The sequence below is a fragment of the Fukomys damarensis genome, unplaced genomic scaffold (genome assembly GCF_012274545.1).
Source record: "Fukomys damarensis isolate Sample0158 unplaced genomic scaffold, DMR_v1.0_HiC HiC_scaffold_22, whole genome shotgun sequence".
Classification (NCBI taxonomy): Eukaryota; Metazoa; Chordata; class Mammalia; order Rodentia; family Bathyergidae; genus Fukomys; species Fukomys damarensis.
In genome coordinates this window covers 1220035-1232139 of record NW_022900934.1, presented here as the reverse complement: position 1 = coordinate 1232139, position 12105 = coordinate 1220035, and the positions used below count along the sequence as shown (strand labels likewise).

The window sequence follows — 12105 nt, the reverse complement described above, 5'->3', positions numbered from 1 at the left end:
TTTTTTTTTTTTTTTTTTTTTTTTGGTGCCTCTGTCAAGATTCAGTTGGTTACAGATGTATAGGTTTATTCCTGGGATCTCTAATTCTGTTCCACTTTACATGTCTCTTTCTATGCCAGTACCACACTGTTTTGGTTAATATGGCTCTGGAGTGTGTCTTGAAATCAGGAATTATGATACCTCTGACAAGCCACATTTTCTATAATCTTGACATATAATTTACCATTTAGAATAATTACATGACAGCCAGAAGAAAATAATCATTTCTCAGACACAATACTTTGATTTTCTTAACTATTTTCACACAGCAATGCAGGTAGTCCTGGGATTTGTTTCCATTTTGAAGTGAGGCAGAAGCATGGTGACACTATAGTTCTACATTTTTCCAGAGGGGCCCCCACCCTGAATTTGTTTATAGGAAGCTAGGGCTGAATCCAAGACTGAAACACACAGATCTCTCCAGCACTAAACTGTCCTTCTTATACTAGCTCAATCAGCATCTATTCTCAATAAAACAGGTGAAATAGCTGCGCTTCAAAGAATTTTTACAACCTACCAAAACGTAATGAAATGACATCTGACCAAAGTAAATACTTATATTAGATCTGTAAGGGATAATCTATTCCAATAAAATCTCTTTGAGGAAAAAGAGATGCTCTAATTATATGTAAGAAAATATACCAGGAATTATTAAGAGGAAGAAAGTTAGGGGGGTTAAATGGAGGGGATGGGTAAAATAATATTAATAAAAAATTAAAATTTTAAATTAAAATTAAAAAGAAAGTTGCGTGGTATGGGTGTCAAGAGAGTTAAGGTTAAGTGTTAAAAGAAAGAGGAATACTTTGAAGTGATCAAAAGAATACTAGTCAGAACAGGAGGAGGGGATTTGTGTGTATTTCTACCTGAAATACATAAAGCAAATACTGATAGGACTCTTAAGGATATTTGACAGATAAAATTTTCATGGGAGATCTCCACACCAGTTTCTTAGAAATAGGTTTGGCAGAAGAAAGGAATGGATAAGAGAAGTTTTAATCTCAGTAATCACAGCCAATAAACCAGGGGCAGAGGCACACACCTGGACTCCCAGCTGTTCAGGAAGCTGAGTCAGGATGGCTTGAGCACTTGGAGACCAGTCTGGGTAATTCAGCTACAACCTGACTCAAACAATCTCAGCGTAACAGATCCATAAAATTCCCTAGAAAATACACATTACTGCCAAATGTTCACAGAACTTTAACTGAGAGTGTTAAGAGGTCACAATGTAAGCCTTGACAAACTTAAAACTTTTTTGCAGGTGTGGTGGTGCGTGCTTAGAAACCCAGATGCTTAGCACAATGAGCACCTGAGGACTACAGAGAGAACCCATCTGAGACAGTAAAGACTTAAAACTGCTCTTTAAAAAAAAAAATTTCACTGACTACGAGGAGGTAAATAAATATGAAAAACAGATAAGCTGTTTTTGAAAAGACAAACTCCTACATATATGGAAAATTAGAGTTTCAGGGAACTCATATGTTGAAGAGATAAACAAAAAGTACTGAGACAGTGAAAGCATTATATCCCAAACATTAGGGTATATCCAAAGCAGCACTATGACAGAAATTTGCTTTAAATGTAAATTAGAGGGGCCAGGGATTTGGCTCAGTGGTTCTACCGCCTACCTCATAAGTACAAGGGCCTGAGTTTGATCCCTGGTACCAATGAATGAATAAATGAATGTAAATTAGAAAGACTGAAAATAAAAGAAGTAAACTTTCAAGATGCCACCAACAACAAAACACTGAGGAAGGAAATAATAAGTACAGGTTTTTAAATAATAAAAAGTAACTTAGAACAGTAAAAGCATTACTTGTGATCTGCACACAAAAAGCCAGCAGCAAAGCTAGAACTGACCTAGCTCCCTAAGGCCAGAGCCTAAGGCCCAGCAAGTATGCAGAGAGAGCAAAGGGCTGGGGCGGCCAAAGGACAAGGCAGGCACAGAGTCAGGAGGGCAGAAAGAAAACAGGTGTACTTTTCCCAAGATACTTTATTATAAAACAGGTCACAAACACAGCTGTTAGCTCATTTTGCCATGTATAAGCTGCAGATGTTGCTCAGCAGCTGAAGGTAAACTTCTACCTAACACGTTTTTTTAAAAAAAGGCGAAACAAACATTTGAGTAGTTTGCACAGGCGCCCAGCTGCTGACCACTCCATCCCGTCCTGGACACAGACACTGTGCTGCCCCATGGGGGTTGCATTCTGGTTTGCTGCGCTGCCTCCTCTCAGCCTCTGGAGTCTGCTGAAAGCAGCAGCAATAGCAGCAGCAGCAGCACAGGCACCACATTTCCTGAGTATGTAGCTGCCCACAGGCACAGGGCAGGTCACAGCATTCAACAATCCCAGCCTGCTCTGCTGGATGACACTACCTACCTGGGTGAGTGGGGTCTCTCTTGCAGAAGGGGCTTTACATTCAATTAAATGATTCACACTTGCCATCACTCATGTAACAGGTAAAGGTGTGCCCACAAAGATGATGCCCTGGAAGGGGTGAAGTGCCAGTGGACTCAGCTGACCAGAGTGCTATATGGCAGCACCAGCAGCGATCCATGCAGACACACAGGAAGCTCAGGCTGAGAGCCACAGAAGCCACTGCAGGGGCCGATGCATTCAACAGGAGAGGGTACAAGTCTGTAAAGCCAGCCTTCACTCCAAGCCTACCAACCAAGCCAGCAACACTGTCACTCCCCCACGAGCAATGAAGGGAGTGGGGAAGCTCCAGTCTTCTGGAGGTCAGTGGCGCACAGTAGGAGGCAGCCCACTAATTTCAGGGATCAATAAGGGTTGCACACTGATGAGAACTCTCCAGCTTCCTCAGCCACTCAGCTCTAGGACACGGACCAAGCTGGGCGCACTGAGAAGCTGGGGGGAAAAGGCAGGCCAAGGGAGGGGGAAGAAATCAGGGAGGACAGGGTCCTGAAGGCTGGTACAGAAAGCAAAGGCGTGTCCATGAGGCCAACACAGGACTCATCTCCAAAGGCCATGGGGATAGGGGACGGAGAGAGGAGAGGAGTGTACAGATGGCGCTGAGCTGGAGCTAAGGAGAGCAAAGAATGGGCAGGTACTGGCAGGAGGAATGGGAGCGAGAGTTCCCATAAGAGAATGGGAGGAACAGCAGCCATTTGCAGGAAGCTTGGGGTGAAGGAGTGACTTCTGAGACAGCAAGGGAGAAAGGAGACGTGCGCCTGACTTCAGACAGAAGTCAGGGCCACATCCGTAGCGACAAGGAGGAGGAAAGCAGGTGGCCGCCACTGGAAACGCTGCAGAGCACCCAGTCAGTCGGCCTCACTGTGATGGGGCCTGAAGAAGAGAGGAAGAGAGGGAGGCAGAGGGTGGCAAAGTGGCTTCAAGCAACTCAGTGAGGGGCTAGGGATTTCACTCAGTGGTTCTACCACTTGTCTTGCAAGCGCAAGGTCCAGAGTTTGATCCCTGGTACCATAAAGAAAGCACCTCATTGAGGTTCACAGCCACAAATCTACAACAGAGTCACAACACAACTAAATGTCACCTATGGGTCTGGACTGGACCGCAACTGCGGAAAAGCTACAGAGGGTAGTATTGGGACAACCAGCAAAACCTAAGTGTTCACCACGAAGAACTGAGCATGACAGTGCGAATGTGCTGTGAACACTGAGCTGGCTCCGTACCATGATATGCTGACAGGTAACCACTGAAGTAGTTGGGTTTAAACGGCACATGTCAGTGACCCACTAGCAAATTATTTGGAAACTTAAGAGACTGGGAAAGACAGAAAATGGGGACGTGGCAACTCTGGGCAGGTACATAAGAGCTCTTTGTACAGTCTTTCCGATTTTCCTGTTAAGCTTAAAGTGATACTATAATTAAAAGTTTCTGTAAGTACTGACCCAGTGCCATGTAGCTTAAAGACCGAAAACCAGAACCAAATGCAAGACAACCCCTGGCTGAATGGTGCACTGGGGGGGAAAACAACAAAACTACTGCAATGATCGTTTTTCGAACAATTTGGCAAAATATGACTAGCGACGGAGCATTAGAGGGAAGAGGACAGCTGCCACTAGCCTTGTGGGGCTGACTCCGGCACTGGGGTCATCCAGGTGGGGGTCTTTCGGGTCAGGATGAAGCCACGTCTGTGCCCGCCTCTGAAATGTGTGGGAGGTGAACATGTAACTGTTCATGCTGAGATCCAGCGATGGGAAACTGGTGCTCCGGTACTGCGTGTGCTCACCTGAACATGACACAAAGTCCATCCCCTAACCGAGCTGCACACTCCTTTTCAGACACCTTCTCAACAACTCCACGGCCCCGAAAGCTCAGCACTTCCAGCCCAGAACACTGAGCCCGCCCACATCCTTTCGCTCCCCTTTCCACCCGCTGGCCAAGAACCAAGCCACCAAGCTGCATACCTGGCACCACAACACACTGGGAACCAACCATTCCTCTGCCAGCCCCAGCCAAGGCGTCTCTCTCCAGAGTTACTGCTGCAGGCCACTGCCAGTAGTCACCCTGACCCCTGCCACCAGTGCTGAGTGACGGCTGTAAAATGTGAGTCCAGAACCTTCCAGGGGCTCTAGGGGGACATCCAGGCCCACCACACCTTGGCCTGCCTACCTTGTAGTCCAAGCCCAGCAACACTGCTGTAGGCAGGCAGGCAGGCAGAGCTCTGCTAATCATGGTGTGTGGCGTCCCTGCCCAAAGACCTATGGAACTGTAGCTCTCTGAGCTCTGTGATGCAGGTTCCTTCTCAGCATTTGGGCTCAGATGCCCACTGTCACCTCACTGACCCACAGCAGCGTTTCCACCCTGCGGCAGGACCCGACAACATCTCCTTCACTGTTCAGGGTTGCTGCCTCCTTCCAGGCTGGCAGAGCCACTGCCTTATCCAAGGTACCCCAGGTCTGCAGCAGATGCCTTGTTATACTATGAAAGTATAACAAGTCAGGTGAAATGCACACTAAGATAAATAGAAAAACCACTGAAAACTTTCATTATTGCATCTTTTAAGAACAAAAATATGCATTCAAGTAAAGAGGAAATCACTGTGGAAATAACCAAGAACACATGTTCAGGTCAGTGATGCTCCAATTCCCCTGACAGCTGCCTGACTTCACCCTGCCTGTCTGATGGGCCCAATAATCTGACCCAGAAATAATCTACAAATTGAATGCAACTATACTTCAGAAATATCCAGGGAACATAATATTCAAAATTAAAAAAAAAAAAACACCACAAAACCATAAGTTTTTAATCTAGTTAATAAACAGCTTATTTAAAAGGTTGCAAATACCTTTATTGCATTATGGCAGAATTTCATCAGTAATGGTTTACCACAAACAGGTACACAGAGCCAAACATTAAGTCATTTTAAATATTAAAGCTTTATTTTATTAAAACAAACCAGCAGTCTACCACTAACAAATGTTAAAGAGTAACTACACACAACTAACTATAAATGGCTCAATTAGGATAAAATCAAATAGTATTGCTTTAAAATGCAATAAAACATATAATGAAAGTAAAAACTCAGGCAATCATGCAATTCATACAATGTAAATGTCATGCAGACACAGAGGAGGGAAAGGACAGGAACACTCCTACTGCAGGCCCTGAAGAAAGGCGGCCCCGCTGGTGCAGCCTGGCTGTGGGAGGGCTTCTCCCGGTGTCCTTCCTAAAAGGCTCTAGACTGCTGCATCTGTCTTAACCTACTCTCCAGTAGAAAGACTCCTGCCGGGATCAACAGCAGCAACTGCCCAATAGTGTGGTCAAGATACAAAATCAGGACCCTGTAGGTTTCTCTAAGGCCTAATCACACCTGGCAGGATGAAGAGCCACTGGCCCTGGCCACCAGAGTTCTGAGGCCAGTATCCAACACCATGACTCCCGGGGCAGAGTACACAAGCAGCCTACAATTGCCACCCTTCTTCCTCTGCATCCTGTGGGGCCAACTGAACTCTCAACCAAACCAGGCATCTAAGGCTAGCAGAAGCAAAGCAGGCTTAAGGCTATGACAGATGAGTCACAGTGGCCCCCAGGCCCCCGGGGAACCAGGGCACAGGTGTTGAAGCCCCAGCTCATCCCTAGCCAAAGGAATGTAATCTATTTGCCTTTGGAGGACATAGATCACACCCTACATACTCTCTGGACCCCAGTACAATACACTGTATACAGTGGGTACTCAATATGTTATGTAGCAATTGACACTTCAAGTCATTTATGCACCGTAATTTCACAAACAAATCTAGACTGTGATTTACTTTAATAAATGTCAAGTTACATTAGTAATGAGTAAAGCTTTGTTCACACTGCACTTACTATTTAACCTTAAATTCCAAGAAACAAATGGCAATGTGAATCCTGGGGGAAAGGACACACTGGAACACTGGGAAATGAGATCCTAAACAGCTACATGACTTACTTAAATACTAACCTTTTTAAGAGAATCCCCATGTCTTTCCTGAATGTACTTCAGGAATGCTGTGGTCCACTGAAGGGTTGTTGCCTTATCCGTCTCCGCATTGCAGAAGGGAACTAAAAGATTCAGCTCATCACAGCAAATGCGGATTCTGCGCCTGCAGTCAAAATCCATGTTAATCACACAGGGCAGCTGGTGAAGTAAACAAGCAGCAGGAAGTTCACTGTCTTACTCAAAGGGATCTGAGCTCAGGGAGCTAGTCTGAGTACTCGGACTGTGCCCCATCCTGGGAAGCCTTAGGTGAGCTAAACAATGCCCTGCACTGTGCTGCTGTCCCCAGAACACCTGTGGCTCACAGGTGGGCCCCAGTCCCAGCAGTTTTCCCTGATTACTTCTCAGGGGCCAGGCTCACATCTCTACATCTGGGACAGCGCTACCTTCTGAGACTGGAGTAAAACTGTGCCTTTTCTGGGTAGATTGATCTTTCTGCCAAAAATGTTATAATTTGTTCTCCAGGTGCCAAATGTTGTGGTAGGGACTCAAGACACAGCTTTCAGATTCTCCAAGGGGCCCTGATTTCAAAACACATCAGATTTCCACTCGGTTAATATCCAGAAACCTGGCCTTTTTGGAGAATTTAAAGCACAACTTATCATTAAACTCTTTTCACCCTTTATATCCAGTAATACAAAGAGTCTGACCTACACTGACACTCAGTACTTACACAATGTAGCCCAGCCTCCTTATGTCTACACACCTATATACCTAGATCTGTGACTAGAAACTTTGTAAGAGGAAAACAACTCCCTGACTGCTAGGTCTGGGGCTTAACATTTTAAATATCAATCAGCTCATTTTATTCTGATCTCTCATCCGGGGAGAACTGAGCGGAGGGGTAAAGAACTTGCAGAAGGATGTTAAACTCAGCCAGTGATAGTTTGGACTCACTTTCAAACTGTCAACATGCCATGTGAGGCCTTTCACAGGTTATTTGATAAATGTTGGTTAAATAAATGTCCGAGTAGGCAGAATGCCCTTTATAATTCATAGCTGGGTTCAGGGAAGTTCCTCAGTCAAAGCATGACGTATATAAGAAAGGTATTTGGCTAACTTTTTTTTTGAGACAGGATCTTGCTTTGTAGTTCAGGCTGGCCTTAAATTCACAACCAAACTCCTGCCTCAGTCACTTGACTTCTGGGATTACAGGTGTGCCCCATCAACCCAGCTGCAGCTAGCTTTAATACATTCTTTAAAAAGCATTAATTGCCAGCTGTGGTGGCCCATGCCTGTAATCCCAGCACTCGGGGGTCTTGAGGCAAAAGGATGGGCTACACTGCGAGTACAAGTCAGCTTGAACTACAAAGCGAAAACCTGTCTCAAAAAAATCTGGGGGGAAAAAAAGGCAGCAAATTGCCTTGGCTTAACATTTAATCCTGGAGTTTCAAAGTTGAATGGGTCTCACTCTGTGCTATTTATCTACTGAGCTTATAAAAGGAACTGGTACACCGTACTCATAATAAATGACTTTGAGTCTACATAGAAGCGCATGAATAAAATCCACAGAAAAGACCATTTCAATTTTAACCTCCTCCTTCCACAACATTCTCGAAAGAACCAAACAAAATGTGGAACTAAGCTGCCTGCCGCGCAGCTAACCCAGTGCACGCTATCTCTGCTAAGAAGGCTGGCCCTCCACAGCGTCTGGAACTCAGACCTGGAAAGACTGAAGAGTGGCCTGCAGGGCCTGAACTCTGCCAACAACAGGGCTTCCCTCCTCAAAGAGATAGAATTCAGCTGTGCACAAGGCACCAGTACTTCAGTGGCTGTCCCAAATAAAGTCAGTTCCGGATGAGTTTTCCTGCTTGACGACACCTCACTACATTGTCAGAATACACCAATGGGGGAATCGGGGCATCCCAGACACAACAGAGAAAGGACTCCTTGAGTCTCCCCTGGGCTTCTCCCCACATGGCTTCAATGATTTTGCCTCATATTCTCTGTACTAAGTCCTCCAGAGAATAAGTGAACCTGAGAGTCTTGGGAACCCATGATCCATTGAGCAAACCTGAGTTAGTGTTACTCCTGCTTCCTCCCCACCCTCGGCTCAAAGGAGCCAAATGCTGTTTATCTGCATGAACCTGCCTGTCTTGGATAACTATACAAAGGGACCTGATGGTCACCACATTACCTTCTATCTCTTTCCATTCGGTTATGCCTCTCCCTACGCTGAGACCTTCCTCCCTGGGGCCCGCTCTGGGTCTGCTCCCCCAGGTTTGACTGTGAGGACTCCGAGGACTGCCAGGTGCCCTGTGTGGCTGTAGAGCCTTCGCCCACATTCTGAATCTCTCCAAGGGCTCTTCGTTCTATACTTGTGTCCAACTGACGTATTCTACTCCGATTCCTCTTATTTATTGCTTGCTTACATAGCGCTTCTTCTTTGCAAAAGAAGGAAAAAATGGGATTTCAATTTTTTATCCTTTTTAACTCGCCCCCATTAAGGTAGAATATATTTTGGGGCCTATAAAGATAGAAACATTACTGGGTATGCAGCAGAGAACTGGACCACAAGCTGTGGCGGCAGGGACTCTATGTGCACCAGCACTGAGCTCCATGCTCACCTCATACTGAAAAACTACATGCGTGGATCTATGTGTGAACTAGAAACACTCCTTCCAAGTGCTATGCAGCCAATCCAGCTTTTCTCTGAGAGGGTGAGGCAGGAGGTTCCAAAGTTTGAGCTAGCCTGGGCAACTGAGTGAGACCCTGCCTCAAAATAAAGAAGCTGGGAATGTATCTCAGTATGAAGCCTTGGGTTCAATCCCCTACTATCACACAAAAAAAGTGTCCCTTTTCAATCAACAAATGTTATCTATACATCTCCATTTCTGAAATTCAGAATGGAAAAGAAACATCTTCCTAAAAGAAAAATAAAGATTTTCTTTATAATACAACATGACAACTACAATTTTACTGCAGTACTCAGAACACAGGACTTAAGTGGTTAATATTAAATGCGTCCTCACCTTGAAGTGATTCTCCCCACAAAAGCAGTGAACAGCATCATGACTTTTATGCCACATGCTGTGTGCACATGCTTCAGAACTATGACAAGTTCTCAGCAAACAAGAATAGCATCTAACTAGTATGTGTGTAAATATACAATCCCATATGCCATATAAAGCTCAGGGATCATTCATACAAATTGCAGAAAGGTAAAAACATTTAAAAGGGACAGAGAAAGGACTTTAAAGGCTCTGGTGGTATTTTCTTTCTTAAACTCAGTAGTTAGCACAGGGACATTTCAGTGGTCCTCTTTATTCCTTACAAATCTTTTTCCCCCCATAAAATGTCCCAACTAGAAAAATAAATGGCTGAAGGGGGAGAAAGCAATGACTCTTCATCTCCAACCTATCCCATCAACTTGTCAAAAGTTTAGTGTTACAGTGTTAGTTTACTGTGTAACTTGAAAAACATTTATTTTTTGCTAGGGAGGAAATGACTGAGTTAATTCTCAAGGCTGGCAAAGTCTGCCCTCAGTAGGCCTTTTCTTTCCCAAACTTTCTGATCACTTTATGGCCTCTGGCTCTCCACCTAGTTCCTGACCACCTGTAGTGTCCTCCTATTATGTATCTTTCCTGTGCCTTTTGGCAGGTTTCAAATCCTATCTCAGAGTATAAAACAAAAATAAGTTATACAGTGCTTTCAGTAATAAGACACCTGAAATGTATGTGAGTCTGTCATTTTACTGCTAAAAACCCTCAAAGCCAATGCTTCCATACTAAGGTGCATTATAATGTTTAAAATTCAAAAGAATGTTCAAAGCGAGATGGGAAGAGGGTGCAAAGAGAATCCTTGAGACACACAAGATTGTCTGGCATGTCCAAGCCACCTACCTCCCCTGCTCCCCGTGGCTAAAAAGGCCTGCAGCCAAGGCTCAGGCAGGAAACCTGCCCACCACCCACTACTTTATGGCTTACCTCCCACTTTAATCCAAACCTGCTCAGGCAAAGTTTTGTTTCTGCTACCTAAAGTCTGTTTAGTAGATTCAATCTCTTGCTGGTAACAGAAAGAAAATGCTCTCGGCAGTCCAATGTCCTGGTGCTTGGCAGCTTCAAGTACAGAACATGAATTACTAGAACTCTAGAAAAAATGAAACAGCAGGAATTTTTATCAGTATGTGGCTCAATCTGCCATTTCCTACACAAATGCACTTGACAGAAGTAGCCTCAAAGCTACTGATAACATTTCACTGAAGAACTGTTATAGCCCCAAACCACACAAATATTCTCTCAATTTTAAAGGTTATTAGAAGCACTGTGAAAGAAAAAAAATTCCTTGGGGCCTATGTATATTAAAATCTATCCAGGGCTAGGATTTAGCTCAGTGGTGCCTCTGCCTGCCTTGCAAGCACAAGGTACTGAGTTCGATCCCGAGTACAAAAAAAGCTGTTTACCACAGACGAGCAAAGTTCACAAGTCAGCTCCCCACCTGAGTCTGTGAAAGGCTAGAATTTCCACCAGTAGAGCACGCACTTGTGAACAATGGGTAGGTGAACTGCAAAGCAGTAGTCGAAGCAGCAGTTTTATTTTTCACTAACGTTGTACATTTGTTCTGTTGTTGATGAAGAGGAACATTCACTAATTCAGATGGATGTCGAATAAGAGTTACCAAACTGCCAAAACAAAAGAAAACCCAGAAAGTTGAAAGGAACAGGTGGCAGAAAGATTGTGGAAACAATGCTGTCACTTACTGCTACCCAGACAGGTCACTTCAGACCAGTGGTGGGGAACCTACAGCACTCATGCTGCAGCAGGCTTCCCTGAAAGCTCTAAAGGTGTGTCATCACTGCCTTGGACTCTGACAGGAGCTCTGCCAGCATACTCTCACCAGCATACTCTCATACTCTCAGAAGATCAATGCACAACCACCGACCAGTGTTGCCAGGGAAAGACCTACTCTTGCTCCTCCTGGAGGAAGTGAGCCTGTGCCTCCTCCCTTCCCTCAGCACACCCTGACTCCACTCTGTCATCCTCCAAAGCCTAGTGAGGATAGGCAACAGGGCAGCTACAGCCTGAGGATGAATGGAAAAGAAGGGCGTCAGCCTCCTCCACAGCCACCTCTGTAAGTCACTAAGAGACCCACAAGCTGCTGCAGGGTGTGGCTCTTACACCTCCAAATCCCTGAAGATCCTGACCTTCCCTCCCCGAGCCCAAACGTCCCACACCCTACCCTAAGTCAGCCCTCAGGAAGGCAGAGAGGCTGTGTGGCACTAAGGAGGGTAACAGGAACCAGTACCCTCAGAGCCATTTGTGCACTTGTGCCAATTCTTCTCTCCCTTTTGAGCGCAGAGCCAAGCGGAGGGCTTACACCCCCAAAGGTGCCACCTGGGGCTGGGGACTCAGAGCTTCCATAGAGCACACTTTTCAGGTCACCCCGGACCTGGGAGCCCGCTGCCTGAGGAGATGCAGGAGTACGCTGGTGACTTTTACACTGGGACCCCGGCTGCCCCTCCTCTCCAGCCAGTCCCAGCCCACCACCCAAACCTTCCAAGTGACCAGAGCACCCTAACCCCAGCCCGGAAGGTGGCCAGGCTGCCCTCCCGCCGCGGGCCTCCACCCAGACCCGCCCCCTGCACAGCACACGCACTTGTTGAGCGCCGAGCCGGACTCCGGG

The 12105-nt window shown here is 45.7% G+C and overlaps 1 protein-coding gene across 1 annotated transcript in view; it reads right to left on the bottom strand.

The window, feature by feature from the left end:
* The window catches only part of Tcfl5 (transcription factor like 5), a gene marked incomplete at its 5' end in the record, with an annotated part of 17226 nt that extends 5122 nt beyond the window's left edge, over nt 1-12104 (bottom strand). The window contains 5 exons of the mRNA XM_010638252.2: nt 6448-6589; nt 8621-8867; nt 10410-10572; nt 10921-11104; nt 12079-12104. Coding sequence (XP_010636554.1) covers nt 6448-6589; nt 8621-8867; nt 10410-10572; nt 10921-11104; nt 12079-12104 — 762 coding nt within the window. The remainder of the gene's footprint in view (nt 1-6447; nt 6590-8620; nt 8868-10409; nt 10573-10920; nt 11105-12078) is intronic.
* Between the last annotated feature and the right edge of the window lies 1 nt (nt 12105).